At 43.1% G+C, this 19,630-nt stretch overlaps 1 protein-coding gene across 2 annotated transcripts in view; it reads left to right on the top strand.

Annotated features, from left to right (window-relative positions):
- The window catches only part of SMIM30 (small integral membrane protein 30), a 29,479-nt gene extending 20,201 nt beyond the window's left edge, over nucleotides 1–9,278 (top strand). For both annotated transcript variants that reach the window (XM_073573310.1, XM_073573309.1), the window contains one exon: nucleotides 8,926–9,278. In XM_073573310.1, the coding sequence (XP_073429411.1) occupies nucleotides 8,951–9,136 (186 nt within the window). In that variant the 5' untranslated portion in view covers nucleotides 8,926–8,950 and the 3' untranslated portion in view covers nucleotides 9,137–9,278. The remainder of the gene's footprint in view (nucleotides 1–8,925) is intronic.
- Nucleotides 9,279–19,630: the final 10,352 nt, after the last annotated feature.

Here is a 19,630-nt window from a genome sequence, read left to right as displayed (position 1 = left end):
TTAAGGGATGCAATGTCCCTCCTGGGGTCCCTTACTTCCTGCATCCCGGCGGTTCGGTGGGCCCAATTCCATACAAGAGATTTACAGCATCAAATCCTCTTGGAGGAGATTCAGGACCAGGGGAATTTAAGTAAAAAAATCACTTTATCTCAGATAGTCCTAACCTCCCTATCATGGTGGCTAGACGATAATAACTTATCGGGAGGAGTACCATGGGTAGTAACACCCTCCCGTATAATTACTACTGACGCCAGCCCCACAGGATGGGGAGCCCACATGGGAAGCACCTTCACCCAAGGCTTATGGGATATAAGGAAAGAGCACGATTCATCAAACTTGAAAGCGTTAAAAGCAGTGGGTCATGCATTATATCATTTTCTCCCACAGTTACAAGGAGAGAACGTAAGAATCCTGTCAGACAACACCACAGTGGTCGCATATCTGAACAGGCAAGGCGGGACTCGATCAGTCGCATTAATGTCTTCCGCAAGGAAGATCTTGTCCTTAGCCGAAAAACATTTTTCATCTCTCTCAGCCCTCCACATAAGAGGAGAAGACAATGCGGAAGCGGATTTTCTAAGCCGCCACACACTGCGGCAAGGAGAGTGGTGCCTGAGCCGGCAAATATTCACAAACATCGTGTCACTATGGGGCCTTCCCCAGATAGATCTCTTCGCCACCAGGAAAAACAAACAAGTGTGAAGATTCGCCTCTCTGAATGTAACAGACAGCCCAGAAATCCTGGATGCCCTCCAGGCCCCATGGCGGTTCAAACTGGCATATGCCTTCCCCCCAATCATACTACTACTGCAGGTGATCAGGAAGATCAGGGCAGAGAAGGCACGAATAATCTTAATAGCACCATTCTGGCCGAGGAGACCGTGGTTTTCATGCCTGCGGGCAATGTCAGTGACCGACCCTTGGGTGCTTCCTTCAACCCCCAGGCTACTCTCGCAGGGGCCATTCTTCCATCCTCATGTGGACAATCTCCACTTGACGGCTTGGAACTTGAAAGGGAAATGTTGAGGGCAAGAGGTTTTTCGGAAGGGCTAGTCAACACTCTCCTACAAAGTCGGAAATTGTCTACAACAAAAATTTACACCAGGGTGTGGAGAAAATTCCTAGAGTTTCACACAGCCCCTGATTCCAGAGAAATTCCAATAACAGCAATCCTAGAATTTCTACAAAAGGGAAAAAATTTAGGACTATCTGTTAACACTCTAAAAGTCCAGGTGTCGGCTCTAGGGGCCCTCTATAGTTATAATGTGGCAGGGAATAGATGGATTACCAGATTTATCTCGGCCTGTGAGCGGAGCGAACCGGTACACATACCTAGGGTCCCTCCTTGGGACTTGAATTTGGTGCTGGAGGCCCTTACACGTGCTCCGTTTGAACCATTAGACTCAATATCCCTTAAACACCTATCTCTCAAAACAGTACTGCTAGTTGCACTAACCTCAGCCAGAAGGGTTAGCGACATACAAGCACTATCGATAGAACCCCCTTTCCTATTAACATTCCAGGATCAGCTAATATTAAAACCAGACCCCCCTCATACTTACCAAAGGTAGCAGGGAAGTTCCATAGATCACAAGAAATCCACCTCCCCTCATTTTTTAGTAACCCTTCTACTCCAGAGGAAGAGAAATTTCATACGCTAGATGTTAGAAGAGCAGTATTACAATACATCGAGAGATCTAGCAGCTGGAGGAAGAGTAGGGCTCTATTTCCTTCCAGGGCCAAAAGAAGGGATATGAGGTCACAAGGGGTACCCTGTCACGATGGATCAGAGATGCGATCAGCCTGGCATACTCCGCAAGCAATGAAGATCCCCCGGAAGGTATCAAGGCACACTCCACCAGAGCAATGGCTTCTTCTTGGGCAGAGAGGGGAGATGTCGCAATCGAGGCTATATGTAAAGGCTGCTACTTGGTCAACACCCTCTATCTTTTATAACCACTATAGACTGGAGTTATCATGCTCATCCGTCCTAACCTTTGGTAGAGCGGTCCTCGGCACGGTGGTCCCTCCCAGGTGAAGGTCTCTGAAAGTCTCTCCAAGTGGGTGCTGTCGTGGCGAAGAGTAAAAAGCCGGATTACTTACCGGTAATGCTCTTTTAATGAGTCCACGACAGCACCCGTTCACTAACCCTCCCTAGAAGTTAACAATATATATATATATATATATATATATATATACACACACCATCTTAGTTAAAGAAATACAATGAGCATATAGAATAATATAATGGCCTAATAATTGGCGGTCCTCCGGGTACTCTGAAATCCAACTGAGGAGGAGAGGCGGACCGCCCTCTTTTATCTCTGTAGGTTTCCTGTTCCTATGGGCGGATCCCTCTCTCCAAGTGGGTGCTGTCGTGGACTCATTAAAAGAGCATTACCGGTAAGTAATCCGGCTTTTTTCTTCCACTGAGATGTTGCTTTAGCACCAAGTTTTTAATCTTCAGAAGGGATAATAGGAGAAAATAAACAGTACAGTTTGTTATGCAATTTCTCCTGAGTACGTGAATGCCTTTTATTTTGTTCAAAACTACTTTTGAGGCACAGTGCAAAGTTCAGAAGGGAAGGTGTGCCATATTACAGTGCAGATTTTGCTTGCATAGTTTAAGAGTGCCATGTCATATTAGCAGAGCCCTTGAGGTGCCAGAACAGCAGAAACCCCATAAGTGACCTCATTTTACAAGCTATATTTTACAAGCTACATTTATCAATTAATTCAGCTAACATTTTGGATCACATTTTATCCTGTGCTCTACACTGAGCACTTACTTTGGGGTACCCATATAAATCTCCTAATGAAATGATTTATATGAAACCACTGAGGGTTCTATTCACTAACATGAGGCAGCAGAGTTACTCTGTAGTCCACCTGGCCTCTGGTCAGTGGTGTCCTTTACAGAGGTTCACAAAACTGGTCGACCGTGCTTCTATGCATGCTTAAAAAGATGGACACCACTGGATCACAGGCCAGAGAGCATCCACAGTGTCTCTCTGCCTCATCATAGGGAATCTTCTGCCGGGGGTTCTGTTTGAAACAAGAATTTCACAAATTTGCACGGAAACCTTGATGTACGTGCCCAGCTTAGAGCGCAGGATAAATGTGAATTGAGCCTTATTGCAATTTTTTGTGAGGTAAAATGAACAAATCAACAGCAGGTCTAGAATTGGTTTTACACTTTTTTTTTTTTTTTTTTTACAAAGTTTCTTGTGCGGTATAACTGATTAGATGACTTTATTGTTCGGGTTGGTGCGATTACAGTGACACCAGATTTACATCGTTATTTTTTAATGTTTGGCTGCTGTCACACACTTAGACAGTTTTTTTTGCAAAACAAATTTTTTATATCGTCATATTTTGAGAGCTATAATTTTTCCCTCCTGTGAGTGCTTGTTTTTTGGGTGACGAGTTGCTGTCTTTATTGGTTTCATTTTCAGTCGCATAACGTTTTTGATCCCTTTCTATTCCGATTTTTGAGAAGGAGAATTAACAAAAACCAGCAATTCAGGAATTTTTTTTTTTTTTTTATGCCGTTCAGTGTAGTAAAATTGGCAAGACAGCTTTCTTCTTCGGATGAGTATAATTACAGCGATGCCACATTTAAATCAGGTTTTTATGTTTTAGCGTTTTTACACAATAAAAGCTATTTTATAGAAAAAAGAATTCTGAGAAGAGCTATTGCTTTTTTATTTTCCATTGATGTAGCTCTACGGCGCTTGTTTTTTGCGGGACAAGATGTGTTCAGCAATATAGTTATTGCTTACATTCGACTTTTACATTGCTTTTTGTTCATAGAATCATAGCATGTTAGAGTTGGAAAGGACCTCCTGGGCCATCTGGTCCAACCCCCTGCTCAAAGCAGGATTCGCCAAATCATCCCAGACAGATGTCTGTCCAGCATCTGTTTGAAGACTTCTATTGAAGGAGAACTCGCCACCTCTCGTGGCAGCCTGTTCCACTCATTGATCACCCTGTCAGCGGTATGATGAAAAGCATACATTTCTTTTTCCTTAGTGTCCACTGAAGGGGTTAACAAGTGGAACAGTTTTATTGGTCAGATAATAACAGACACAGCGTTTCCAAATATGTGAACTTAATATGGTTTTGTTTATAAATATACCTATTTATTGCATTAATAATTTACTTTGTACCAGTTTGGAACATCAACTTTCCATTCCTCGAACGCTGATCTAATGCTTTTGCATTGCAGGGTATTAGCTCAGTGCATCGCAGACAGGGAGGAGGCATGTCAGCTCCTGCTCTGAGCAGAAGATTACTGTCCACCGTACCTGGGTGACCCCATGGCGATCTCTTGTGATTTGCGTGGTGCCAGTCAGGGCAGAGAAGGAGCTCTCTCTGCTATGTTGACCGATGTCGCTGTCACTATTGACAATGGCATCAGAGGAGTTAAACGCCCACGATCGGTGTTATCGGCTAATTTAGCACTGACACCCGCTTTAGATGGCACTCGGAGTGAGCCCGCGTGATTGTCACGCCGCATACTGTACGTACGGCGGTTTGCATTAGCGCACCTCCCATAGCACTGTGCATTGTTTGGCGGTTGTCATGAAGAGGTTAACACCTTCACCCCCGAGCCTGTTTTCACCTTCATAACCAGGCCAAATTTAACAATTCTGACCAGTATCACTTTGAGGTAATAGCTCTTTAAGGCTTCAATGGATCCTAGTAATTCTGAGATTGTTTTCTTGTGACATATTGTAGTTTGTGACAGTCGTAAAATTTGTTTAATTTGTCTTGCGTTTATTGGGGTAAAATATTGGAAATTTGGCAAAAAATTTGCAATTTTTATGGCCATAAACCAGAGTTATGTCTCACAAAATTATTAATAAATGACATTTCCCATATGTCAACTTTACATCAGCATAAATTTGGAAATATGTATTTTTTTGGTAGAAAGTTAGAGAGGTTAATGATTGATCAGCAATTTCTCATATAGCCAACAAAATTTACTAAGCAACTTTATTTATGTGCCACCTCACATCTGAAGTGACTTTAAGGGGTCTATATGACAAAATTTACCCAAAAGTGACACCATTCTAAAAACTGCACCCCTCAAGATGTTCAAAACCACATTCAAGAAGTTTAATAACCCTTCAGGTGTTTCACAGGAATTATTGTAATGTGGAAGGAAAAAATGAACATTTTACTTTTTTTTTCACAACAATTTTACTTTAGCTCCCATTTTTTTTTTTTATTTTCACAAGACTACGAGAAGAAAATAAACTCCAAAATTTGTTGTGCAATTTCTCCTGAGTACGCTGACTTTTTGAATGCAAATTTGGCTGGAATTGAGCGCAAACGCCCTGTCACGTTTGGAGAGCCCCTGATGTGCTTAAACAGTGGAAACCCCCCACAAGTGGCCCTATATTGAAATTAATCTGTTTTCCTGGTATGTGAATTTCATAATTTGGTGGCATATGTGAGTAGTGTAGAATGCTTCCTAGATGCTGATACTGTTGAAAGCAATGATGGAGTAGGGAACGTTGGCTGAATATTGCTCTCCAATCATTCCCCCTCTGCCTCTTGCATCTCAGCTCAACGGTTGTGATTACATCATTAAAATGTGCCCGCTGAACCTATGTGTGCAGAGGATCAGAATACACCATGAAGGGAACGGGCAGAGTTGAGTATTATTTATTTTAATGTGAAGCGTATTATTATACTGTATGGAGCACTATGTGGTGCCCATTGTACTGTATGGAAGGCAAAGCAGGCCCCACTATACTGCATGGAGCACTTTTTGTAGCCAATATACTGTATTGAGTGCTGTGTAAGGCTCATTATACTGCGTGGAGGGTTGTGTGGAGATTACAGTTAGAGAATCATACTGTCATGGGGTCACCATTCTTTGACTACAGTAGGGTCCTCATAGCGTGCATGTAGAAGGTACTCTAGAGGAATTCACTGTGGAGGTATCATACAGGGTTTGGAGGCACTTTTGTTGTTGTCATACTTTATTTGTATTACTCAAGATTATTAATCCCTTATTTACATATTTAAATCAAACCTTTGAGCCATATGCTTTTTATTGCTCTTGCATCACATTTATTATTCCAATATGTTATTCTAAGATCTAATAATTAAAATGTACTTTTGTTTGTGGGACAACCCCTTTAAGTTTGTTTCCATAATAAAAGTTCAGCATTATTTTTGATAAGGCAAAAGTTTCTCTGTTTTAGATTTTTATTTATTTTTTTTTATATCAAGGTTGGCCCTTAACTTTGTCCAAATCATTAAATTTTGGCCCGCTGTGTATTTGAGTTTGATATCCCTGATTTATTGTGTTTTGGGCCTCCTGACTTTTCCCCGAAAGATGTCAGATGAGATGGGGATCCAGCATGTCCATTTTCAAACTGCTGATCCTTTTGTTCTTCGAGAGCCAAGCCGCCAAAGGCATCTGGAAGCAACTTGCTTGTAGAGAAGACAGGAGCGCTCAGAGAGTGGGCACAAGTATGTATGGAGAAGTCAGGCGAGCTAACTGTTGTCCTTCTGACAGCTATTCTGTATGGAGCCCCTTTGAGAAGCACTGGGATACATAAAGGCATTCCAAAATGGTTGTTTTGCGTAAAGTGACACATGTCAAATTTGAAATTTCGGCATAAAACCAGATTTTTCGTCTTTCCAGATCTGATGATTTTCATAAAGATGTATAAATGTGACATAGACCTAAGGCTATGTGCACACGCTGCGGATTCCGCTGTGGTTTTTTCCGCGCGGAAACGCAGGTAAAACCGCAGGTAAAGTGACCTGCGGTTTTGCTGCGTTTTGCCCTGCGGTTTCACACCTCTACTATGTTAAAGGTGTGAAACCGCAGCAGAATCCGCAGAAATAATTGACATGCTGCGGAAAAAAACCGCAGCAAAACCGCGCGGAAAAAAACGCAGAGTGAGCACTGCGGTTTTGAAAACCCATAGGGTTACATGGTAAAGTACAATGTCTGCGGAACTGCTGCGGTTCCGCAGGGCCAAAACCGCAGCGGAACCGCAGCAAAAACCGCAGCGTGTGCACATACCCTAAGTGATATACATGGACTCTGTACATAAAAAAAACTTCATTTTTCGGACATCTGGGTTCAACTTCATTCCTTAACATTGAAATTGCAACACCAATTAGGAAAGATTGTGAAATAATGGAAATCGCAGAAGCAATAGACTTGTTAATACATTGAGGCGTTTTGAAAATGTTATTTGTATTCAAGACAGCGCCACATGCAGACATACTTGCACACCATGGCATGCTACTAGTGAGATAATTAGAGATGTCCTGAGACTTTAACATTGATTGCCCATCTTTAGGCCAAGTTATCAATGTTTGATCAGTGGGGGGTGCAACACCTTGCACCCTCTGCTGATCAGCTATTCCCAGTGTCCGTAGTGGCCAGACCTAACTCGGCTACAGAGCTGCACAGCTTCATCTACTGTATAGTGACCGCCGACGGGTATTGCACATCCTCCAACTATTAGTTTAAATAGGTGGGTGATGTATAGTACTCGGCTGTGCCACTATACAGTAGACAGAACTGTGCAGTTTCGGACATTGCTGACACAGAGAACGGCTGATTGTCGGTTCCTTCATTATTAAAGTTGCAGACTACTCTTTGAGGAATATTGTGACATGCTGATTGCACTTGGGCATGCAAACCATCAAGAACTTCTGCTTTCAGCGCTCCTTGTAATTGCTGACCAATGACATCCCAAATGTGCATGATGCGGTACAAATCTGGAGATACTGCCGGTCATGGTAGCATATTTAGGCCACACAGCCTGCATGAGCAACAATGTGACCTAGCATTGTGTTGAAAAATCGCTCCTGGAATGCTTTCATGAATGCCCTGCCCACATGGTGCCCAGGCTAATCTCTAGGAGAAAGAGAAATCCAGAGGAACCTCTGACAGAAGGGGAACGCATAGTGTTCACTCCATGTGCCGTCTCTAAGATAAGTGACAATCCGATTCCAAGTGATTGTACATTTATATTATGTTTTGTGCCTTTTTTGCCTTGGGTGAAAAAGGATTGTATCCATTGGTCCTTTTTGCATGACACATTTTTGTAGTAACCTAATCGCTACCTAGGTTTGCCTATTAGATTTGGGATAGCACTCCATATTGTCTTTCCCTTATGGTTGGATAGGTCTTAAAACAACAATGGAGATCAAACTGGTGTAATGCCATCTTCTGGTATCTATTTTTGACCATTGTAACTCTATTCTCTGATGTCCACGTTATCTTGGCAAGGAAATGCAAGAATTTGTTGATATAGGGAAATTAAGGGTCAGTGAGCGGGGGCCCCACTTTGTATTTTAGTGTGCCATCCTCCGTAGCTGGGTAGAGCAGAAATTTTAGGGTTTCAATAGGAATATGTCTCCCCTTTTTTATTTGATGGGTAACTATTTTTTTTAAATCCACTTATTTTTTCATGTGTGCAGTGGAAATGGTTTTAATGAAATTAATAAAGTTAATAAGTTTTAAGGGGAAAATTTTTCTCAGTGTTGTCCAGCACGTTCTGACTGCATGTGAATGTAATGACATACAAATATGGTTGATATTTTCCAATACGATTACAAGACAAAGCACTGATATTTTTTAAATAAATACTTAAAGGGCTCGTCTAGGAAAGGCCTGTCTCCTTTCTTCAGTAAACAGCACCACACCTGCCCATGTGTTGTGGTTGATAGTAAAGCTCGGGGCTCACCTGCAATACCACACCAAACCTGTGAATAGGTGCGGTGATGTTTATTACAGGAAGCAGCTATGTTTTTCTACTGCTAGAAACCCTTTAAATATTACATACTTTGCTTATTTATTTTTTAATCTTACCTAGGTGATGCAATGCATCTGTTAGCACTGTTTACAATAAATAACCTTATTTTCCAATTCCCTTTCTACAGAAACCACCTTCTTACTCAGGACTAAATGGCTTTCTCTGGACCAGACTGGAGCCTTTCATCTGTGCTTATATCACTGATTTTCCTGCTTCCCAGTGTGGAAGCAATGGATGAAGGAGATGCAATAGCAATGCTGCTTGGAGTGGTTATTGTGGCCATCGGATTATGTGCTTGTTTGGGGTACTATGCTAGAAATCGAGAACGGCACTACTAAGAATTTGTTTTGTATTTTGAGTTTATACAATTATTGTTTGGAAGCTTCTCTTTATTGTTTTTTTTTTGTAAATGAGTTGCCAACGCAAATAAAGTCATATCGCTTTCTGATATGAATATTAAATGCGTTACACCGTAAAGTACTCTATTTTGTATCGGTCTTTTCTCTACATTATTAAATTAATCTCTGAAAGGTATTAGCATGTGCAGAATTTACCATAACATGCTTCGTTATAAAGCTCTTGTTAAACATGAAGTTTAACCACTTGTGGTGTTTATCCCCTTAGTGACAGAGCCAATTTGGTACTTCATGACCAGGCCAATTTTTACAATTCTGACCACTGTCACTTTGAGGTTCTATCTCTGGAATGCTTAACTGATTCTGAGATTTTTTTTTTTTTTCATAATATATTGTACTTCATGTTAGTGGTAAAATATTTCTTTGATATGACTTTTGTTTATTTAAGAAAGAAACGGAAATTTTGCAAAAATTTTTGCAATGTTCAAACTTTTAATTTTTGTACCCCGGAAGATGCTCAGGACAAAAAGCACGTTGGGGTGAGGGGGAACTCCTGAACTACCCCACCTCCACCTTCATCTCACTGTGGTTCCAGAGTTAAGATTTTTGGCCTCAAGCAAGTGTTTTGAAACACCCAATTCAAAGTGGAAAAGCCTTAATTCAGAGAGTCATATCGCATAAAATAGTTGCTACATAACATTTCCCACATGTTTACTTTACATCAGCACAAATTTGGAAACATAATTTTTTTTCTTTTTTTAGGATGTTATAAGGGTTAAAAGTTGACCAGCTTTTTCACAATTTTACTTTTTTCATAAAAAGCTTACTTTGAAACAAGGGTATCAGGAGAAAATGGACCACAAAATTTGTTGTGCAATTTCTCCTGAGTACACTGATACCCCATATGTGGGGAAAAGCCACTGTTTAGGTGCATGACCGGGCTCAGAAGGTAGGGAGCACCATTTGACTTTTTGAACGCAAAATTGGCTGGATCAATGGTGGCGCCGTGTTGCGTTTGGAGACCCTCTGATGTACCTAAACAGTGGAAACCCCCAATTCTAACTCCAACACACCCCTAGCCTGAGTGAGTATATCCTGGACGGTCCCCGTCGCTCCCTCTTCTGGCAGGTTGAATACAGGGATGGCGCAGGCCTTCCACTCATAATGTGCTTCATGTTCATCTGCACCAAGGCCTGCATCTTGTCACGGAAGTGCATGACATATTAGATGACCAACACTTCAGGGATGGCTAAGTCTCTTTCCTTGACCTCTTTCACCAGAGCCCCCTCTCCCTGCACACGTTACACATACAGAAGCTCATGGGGGGGACCCTATTGAGGCCAGGCCTGTGGTACCTACCGGTAGGCAAATAGCTGGTGGGGGAGATACAGTTCCCATTCTTGCCTGTGGGAGTTGACCAACATCTTAAGTATCTGCTTCAGGGTGCTATTGAACCATTGGCACAGGCTGTTAGTAAGTGGGTGGTATGGGCTGGTCACCAGATGTTGTTCCTGTATCTGCTTACAAAGGGACTCCATCAGCTGCGACATGAACGGAGTCCCACGTTTGGTGAGAATTTCCTGGGGAAAGCCCACTCGAGAGAGAATCAGTATGGCGGTGGCCCCCTTGTTGACCTGAATGGATGATAAGGCTACAGCTTTACGGTACCGGGTGGCATAATCTACTACCATCAGTACAAAGTGTTTCCCGGAGTATCTGGGAGTGGCCATCTGTCTAACTAGATTCACAACCTCCCTCCTGAAAGGCTCTTCAATAAAGAGGAGAGATTCCAGTGGGGCTTTGGAGTGCTGCCCCATCTTCCCCATGCTCTTGCAGGTGTGGACGAATGGCACAAGGCAGCCACCTCGGTGGTGGGCTAACCTGGCCTTTGTCTTAGTGATTCCTAGATGTCTGAACATCAGAATCTCGTATGCATTCCGCAATTCCGTGCTGAATGGCTAGAGTACCACTAACTGTAAGTCCCTAGGCTACACCTCCGGCAAACCCTGCTGGATCGTTAAGGAGGAATTATTTTCTTGGTCACAGACCATCCGCTCGAGATCTGAGTTCGAGGCAGGCTGTGCCATCTGCCTCTTGAGAATTTTCAGGCTGTCATTCATTTCAAATGCCGCCTTAAACCCCTGACTGGACATGTAGAGAATAGACAAGACCGCCACGTCTTCTGTCAGTTCCTCGGGACCTGTCTCCTGGCTTCTATCTGACCCGGCAGCCACTTGGTTGGAAGGGTGATGAGGTCGGGGCCCTGGCAATTCCACTGCAAGTGACAGCATCCATGGCTGCTGTAATTGCGAGTAGTGCCCGCTCCCCTTCCACTTACGACCAAGTTGCCGGTCTAGACTGACTAACCTGGCCTTCTGATATCCCGGGTGTAGAGCAACTCTGCAATGAGGCCTTACCTAGGAGCCCTACCTCTCCTGGGACAATCTCACCCTCAGTTACATGCTCCCACACCACAGCTGTCAGCCCCCTCTGTGACATCCTCACAGGACTATTGGTTCTAGATTACCTGCTGGTCACACTCTCTCAGGCATTAGTACAGCTTGCCTAATTGATTTTCTCCCCCCCCGAGGGAAGAGGGACACAGTGCACAACCCACATCCTCATCAGTAGGCATGCTAATCATATTGACATTAACAGGGGTGGACATTACGTTGTTGTCTGGAGGATCAGGCTTTGGGGTTCAGTGGCCATATACCGGAACACTGGCTGCCCCAAGTAAAACACTTGCAGTAATTTTCAAGGTTACTCCCACCTCCCGCACTCCCTTCTTGGCGCCCCAGTCCAAAATCACCTTCCTGGGTACCAAATCCTGCACTAAAGTCATCTCAGTGCCGATGTCCCGCAGTCTCATAGCCACAGCCTGTTCTATGGTGATGGACTGAAGGTTGTCAAGGGACCTCCCAACACCCTCAACCACACACAAAATAGTGGATGATTTCTGGGATAGAGATGGGCCCTTCTGGTGCTGGGGACACATGAATTTGAAGTGTCACGGCTGTTTGCAGAGATGACATGGTTAAAGTTCCCCCACTAACGTGGAAAGGAAAGCCTGGGCACGTGTCCCCTTGGTCTTGGGGCCAGGGTTAGCGGGCACTGTGTTCATCTTAGGCTTCTTTTACACTTACCGTGTTTTTGCGGGCCTTTTTTGTGGCTCCAATAGATTTCTATGGGGCCGCAAAATCAGGCCACAAAAATTCCACGTTCGCCATGTGCTGCACATGTGATAAACCCGCACCTTTCCACCCCACCTGATTATGTCAGTCACTATTACGTCAGAGAAATCATGTGGTATGGTCTCCTCATTTGCCGCAATGTGACGTTCTGCAAACCCCGGAGACACATAAGGTCACCTTGCACAGTTTAACACAAACCACCTGTCCACATTGGCCCAAGGAGGCAGGCAGAGTGAGAGGATGTGGTCTATGCAGTTGTTGACATGGCACCACACTTGCTCACAATCCTGACAAGAGGCCCCTTTCACTAGCACCAGTGAAACAGTGCTTCCAGCCAGGTAGGACTGCCACCAGTTCCTCGTTAGATACAAGCCCGGTCTGTTAACAGGATTATATCAGGCCAGAAACAAGCCCCAGTAGCATGTGAAGTTAAAGCCGAGAATATGGATGTGTGGATTCTTGGATCGAGATAAACTACCCAAGGTTAAAATATATATTTAATCACCTTAACCCCTTAATGTCCAATGACTGACTTCTCCCCTGCTTTGATGAGGGCTCCGGCGCTGAGCCCGTATCAAAGCCAGGACATGTCAGCTGTTTTGAACAGCTGACGTGTGCCCGCAACAGGCGCAGGTGGAATTGCGATCCACCTGCACCTATTAACCCGTTAAACGCCGCTGTCAAACGCTGACAACGGCGTTTAACCGGCGCTTCCGGCCGTGGGGCCGGAAATGAGGTCATCGCTGACCCCCGTCACGTGATCAGGGGTCAGTGATGCGTTGGCATAACAACCAGAGGTCTCTTGGAGACCTCTATCATTGTTGATTCCGCTTTGCTATGAGCGCCACCCGGTGGTCAGCGCTCATAGCTTTGCAGTAATTCTGCTACATATGGGCGATCTGCTCATCGCCTATATGTAGCAGAGACGATCAAGTATGGCATGCTTCTAGCCTCCCATGGAGGCTATTGAAGCATGACAAAATAAAAGAAAAAAGTATTTTAAAAAATATGGAAAAAAAAAAAAAAAAGTTCAAATCACCCCCCTTTCGCCATATTCAAAATAAAACAATAAAAAAAATTACACATACACATATTTTGTATCGCCGCGTTTAGAATCGCCCGATCTATCAATAAAAAAAAAAAGCATTAACCCGATTGCTAAATGGCGTAGCGAGAAAAAAATCAAAACCCCAGAATTACATTTTTTTATCTCTGTGACAATGCATTAAAATGCAATAACGGGCGATCAAAAGAACTTGTCTGCATAAAAGTGGTATCATTAAAAATGTCAGCTCGGCACACAAAAAATAAGCCCTCACCCGACCCCAGATCACGAAAAATGGAGACGCTACGGGTTTCGGAAAATGGTGTTGTGTTTTTTGGTTTTTTTTTAGCAAACTTTGGATTTTTTTTTTCACCACTTAGATAAAAAAGAACCTAGACATGTTTTTTTGCAAATTCACTGCACTTGGAATTTTTTTCCCGTTTTGTAGTACACAACATGGTAAAATCAATGGTGTTGTTCAAAAGTACAACTCGTCCCACAAAAAATAAGCCCTCACATATTGACGGAAAAATAAAAAAGTTATGGCTCTGGGAAGAAAGGGAGCGAAAAACCAAATGCAAAAACGAAAATAACCCCGGTCCTTAAGGGGTTAAGAGCACACTAGACAATACATTATATACAAAATGGTTATACATATACAATGATAAGATATGCAAATACAGGTGATAGTATAACAGTTATAAGCAGATGAATCATGTCAATTATCGGCTTGATTTTCAGCCGTTGGATGCTGTCAATCAAATGGGAGGTGTGGGTAGTCGGACCAGCTATTTTCTGTTTCTTCCAACAGGGTGCATGGCGTGACCTCCCTTTAAAGAGAACAAAGAAGGCACCCATCGTCGCACGTGCACTTAACCCTTTTGTCAGTCATTCCCTTTTCGCACTCGACAGGGTGGGTCTTTGAAGCTAACATTCCCAAAACTTATGAAGGATCATAACTTCCCAATGGAAGGTCATAGAGCCATCCAATCCATCCTGGCCCCCATTACACTTGGAGACCAAACACAGCTTCACTATTTGGATTGCACTAGCCATTCTTCGTATCTCCCCACCCTGGGGTGCTAAAACGCATCGAGACCCTGGAAGGCGTTCGGCCCGTTCCAGAGATCTTGAAAATGTGATGGATGTGTGGCTTGGATGCACAATAACTCCATATTCTTAAATCTCCATTTGAATTTCCCACTGGACAAAGCAGTAGTATGGACTCCGCAGGATGTCAACTTGTATGACTTGGATACTAGCTTGTGTGGCTGGACCACCAGCTGAGCCAGGTGTCCTGTTACAACTACACATTATGAAGGCAGATTGGAAATTGCCAATAAATCCCCCATATTCTTCACAATGATTGTCTTTTATTCTATAAAATGATGGTTTTCTCACATTCAAAGCTGTAGTGGATGGTGAGATGGATCCTGAAAGCCAAAAGTTCAAAACGTTACCCTTTTGCTATAGTGTCAGTGTAGAGGGACTGAGGAACAATGTACTGCAGGAATGGGCTGCATAAAATGTAGCAGAGGCGTGATATATACTGCAAGGTAGAATTGTATATAAAGGGGGCTGAGAGGAATAACTCTGCAGTCACAATGCAGGATGCCTTTTCATGCTTCTTACCGGAATGCTGCACTCAGGAGATGCTATTGTCCATGGCTGACTGGGACACCTCATGATATTGATCACTCAAATGGTAGTACTCAGGTTTTTGAGCACTTTCATTGGTCTGCCATTGCATCTGGTAATGTCACGTTGGCGACAGCACTCAAATGGTTATGTATTTAATGCAGCAAAGTGCCACATCTGTGCTCTGATTATTTTGGGATTGATTTTGGTTAAAGGTATATATTTTTACAGTAGGAGCGCAGTGTGCAGGATGTTTTTATAATCTTGGGTGGGGAGACTGGAATTAAAGGGTCCTTCCCAAAAAAAGGAAGTTATCCTTTGTTCAACAAATAGGAAATAACTTCCTAATTGCTGGGGTCTGAACATTGGGATCCCCAGCGATCCTGAAAGCAGCGTTCTGTCGCCCAGCCATGAATAGATCGAAGGTGCATGATAAGTCTCCGTACCGTTCATGGTCTATGGGACTGCTGGAAATTGCAGAGTTTGGGGATTTCGTTTCTCTGTAACAAGCTACAGCTTCTCTTCCTAATTGCTCTGTACATTGGTAAAGTATATAGGTGCCATATTGGTAAATTGATTTTGTTAACATAACAAAAGACACTGACTGGCAGATTTAGTTGATATAGCTGCTGCAATTTTAGGAATAGACAGTAATAAGCATGAACTACAATTAAACCTTTTCATACCTGTGACATAATAGTACATGGGGAGTTGTCAAATTATTACGTTATAGTGATGGCACATGCTCAGGAGTAGTACCTGTGCCATCACTTGCAAGTGCCAGCTGTATTTCACAGGTTATAGTGTTATTTCTGAGATGACAACTGAACAGGCAATTCTGCAAAAGCCTCTGCACACAACTTTCATTTTTAACAATGTAGACTATCTAAACTATTTAAATTGTATAGAAAAGTCCATTTTCTATGGAGCAAGTCAGATAACGGAAAGTCTGGAAAGTTCTTGAACTTAGATAAACAGTACTAATTTCCAACCACTCAATATTGCTCAAAGTGGTAAGCCATTTCTGGTACATTTACACTGCACATAATCAGAATAATCTTGAACTCTAAATTGCTGCCATTCGCCCACACCCAGCAAACAAGAAAAACGCCCATTTGTCAAATTAAATTATTTTTTCAGTCTACACAAAAGATTTTCGTACTAGACAGCACATTGTCCTATCCTAAGTAAACAGGATTTATGCTGCCTTGACTTATGCCACTACATGTGCACTGAATAATCTATAACGGGTCGTTCAATACACATATGAAGCGAGTTCAGCCTAGGTAAACAGACGATTAAATAACCACCTATCGGCAAACAAGTAGTTAATTGGCAAAGATTTAGTGATGGCTGTTGACCAGTTTAACCACTAGATCAGGCCTGGGCAAACTGCAGCCTGCAGGACACATCCGGCCCCCTGAGTGTTTCTGTGTGCCCACTAAGGCTATGTGCACACGTTACGGAATTCCTGAATTCCATTCCGCGGGAAATTTGCGAGCAAATCGCAATTTAATCGCCTATTTCCCGTGGAAAAACTAGCGATTTGCAAGCGTAATTAGCTGGCAGAATGCTAGCGTTTTCCAAGCAATCTTGAGCATCGCTTGGCAAACTGACAGGCTGGTCACACTCGTCAAACATACTGTTTGATTAGTGTGACCAACTTTTTACTATTGAGGCTGTCTATGCAGCATCAGTAGTAAAAAAAATCTAATGTTAAAAATAATTAAAAAAAATAAAAAATCTTGTTTTTCTCACCTTCCGACGTTCCGCGCAGCGTTCCCGATCCTCGCAATGCTGCTGGCAGGTCCCGTTCCCAGTGATGCATTGCGGCAATGACCTTTGATGACATCGCAGTCTCACGAGACCGCTACGTCATCAAAGTTCATTATCGCAATGCATCACTGGGAACGGGACCTGCCGGGAGCGTTGGTGAGGCCTGGGGACGCTGCGCGGGACATCGGAAGGTGAGAATATGACTTTTTTATTTTAATTCTATTTTTTTACAGGGATATGGTACCCACAGCCTGGAGGAGAATCTCCTCTCCTCCAGCCCGTGGGTACCATCCGCAAATGTTCTGCTTACTTTTCGCATGGTGGGCACAGCTACATGCGGAAAGTAAGCAGAACAATGCATTCCTATGTGGGCGGAATCACCACGATTCCGCAAAATTAATGAGCATGCTGCGTATTTTTCCGCGATGCGGAAAAATCCGCAGCATTTGCACAGCATTGCAGAATCCCATGAGATTGCATGGGATGCTGTTTTTTGCGTTTTCGCGGAAAAAATTGCACGTTTAAAAAGCCGCGAAAACGCAAAACAAAGCTACGTGTGAACACAGCCTAAAGGGGGTTTTACACATAGCGATATCGCTAGCAATATCGCTAAAGCAACACCGATTTTGTGACGCAGCAGCGATATTGCTAGCGATATCACGATGTGTGATACTTACCTCCGACCGGCTCCCCCGCTGTCTGTCGCTGATCGCGACGAGATCGTGCAGCTCCATTTCTCGTCGGGCGCTTCCTGCTGACGCCGACGAGCGACGCGTGGACGCGGGCGGGAGGACGTCAGGATCGCCGCGTCTGAAAGATAAATAACGACCGCTGCTGCATCGCTGTGATATCTGCCTGTGTGGTAGCTCACTAGCGACCATTTAGCGATGCACCAGCGATCCTGACCGGGTCCTGTCGGGATCGCTGGTGCATGGCTAAATGTAAAGGGGCCTTAACACTGACTGCTCTTCGCCTCACCTCTGTATGTGAGAGTTAACCCTTACCTCCCTCTTTGCTCCCAGCTTGTACTGTTGTATGTCCTGTGCAGGACAAGTAAGGGTTAAGTCCCCCATAGTGCTCCCCCTGTGATCTGTGGCATATCACATCCACTCCAAAGACTGCAGTAAGGATTCCCACCCCCTGCCTGTCACCTCCTGCCCATATGTGATATAGATCTATGCATGTGGAGTAGAGGTGGAAGAAAAATGATTTTCCAACCCAATTTATTGCTTGATCAACTGCTATTACTTGTTACGATAAGCTTCATTGCAACAAGTATTGTCAGGCTGTGTTCACACGACTGTAATATTTCTTCAAGTGCTGTCTATGAAAAAAAATAAACCTGACCTTGGACAGAGCACTTAGAGTAATGTTATGGAGTTGAAATATTTAGATTACAGATTACATCAGTTTCTTCTGTATTTCAGATCAAACTTGCCTGTTGAAGTCTATGGGTGTGCAAAAATAAAAAAAAATGGATCCCATATGAATTATCCGTATAGCATCTGACTTTTACAAATACATTTCCATTACTAACACAGGACACTGTATTTCTTCTTTAAAATTTTATTCACTTCTAATGTATAAAAATGGATGCCAAATGGATGGCAATACAGATGGAAAATCGTCTTTTTCTGGATGAAAATAACGATTTTTTTTTAAACGCTAATGTAAACTTCACATAAGCAACTGCTTTTTATAAAGTAACAAAATTTAATATTATGCAGAATTAAAGGGTGGTCCGAAACCAAAGGTGACTTGCATACCAAATTTAATTAAATAATCTAGTCACTTCTCTAATATATTTCAGTTAAAAAATTTCCACCATTCCCTCTCTATTATAACGTCCTGTCAGCTTTTTTTTTTTTTTTTTAAACTTCCAATGACATTTGTTTGAGAATCCCAGTGCATTTTCGGGTACTCACATGGGACATCATAAGGGTATGTGCACACGTTGAGGATTGGGCTCAGGAATTTCCTGAGCGGATTCTGCATCTATTGGCAGAATCCTCAGGTCAAAATCTGCGCGGTTTTTGTACGGATTTGTTGTGGATTTGTCATGCGGTTTTTACCCCTGCGGATTTCTATAATTAAATGGATGTAGAAATGCTGCGGTATTTTCCGCAGCATGTGCACAGCATTTTTTTTCTCATTGATTTAACATTGTTTGGTTTCACACTTGCGGATCTGCATCGATTCTGCACTGAAAATCCACTGCGGATCCACAACGTGTGCACACAGCCTAAGGGGTAGAGGATGCTTTCCCCACCATGAAAAGAAGCGTCATCTGTTTCAGAGACTGGACTGGTCCCTGCCAGGTCATCTCTTTTCCTTAGAGCCAGCAAGGGAGCACATTGTCACTGTGTATTCAAAGGAATATAGCATAAGAAGCTCATACTGAGTATACATCACAATTACAACCAACGCATTATCAGGTGAGCAGGACTAGCCGAGCTTCCAAAACAGACATCACTGATGGGGCCTCATTTTAGAGAGGGCGCAGAGGCTGCAGCAGTGTCCGCAGCATCTTCCCCCTGATGACAGCTCATTCGAGTATCCCAGCATGCACCGGTGAGTCACAAACAAAATGTCATGGGACGTAAAAAAAAAACAAAGACAAGAAGTCAGAATGTAGAGGGTACGTAAGGGAATTTTTCATTGACGCATATTAGAAACAAGATTAGATTATTAAACTGAATAGATATACATTTAATATGAAATTCATCTTTGGTTTTGGATCGCCCCTTTAGGCTGTGTGCACACGGTGCGGATTCTGCTGCGTTTCCGCAGCGGTTTTGCCCCTGCGGAAACGCAGCAGTTCCG

The sequence above is a fragment of the Dendrobates tinctorius genome, unplaced genomic scaffold, assembly GCF_039654945.1.
Source record: "Dendrobates tinctorius isolate UK_male_01 unplaced genomic scaffold, ASM3965494v1 ptg000035l, whole genome shotgun sequence".
Classification (NCBI taxonomy): Eukaryota; Metazoa; Chordata; class Amphibia; order Anura; family Dendrobatidae; genus Dendrobates; species Dendrobates tinctorius.
The sequence above is the reverse complement of the archived record's forward strand: the minus strand, read 5'-3'. Positions and strand labels throughout refer to the sequence as shown.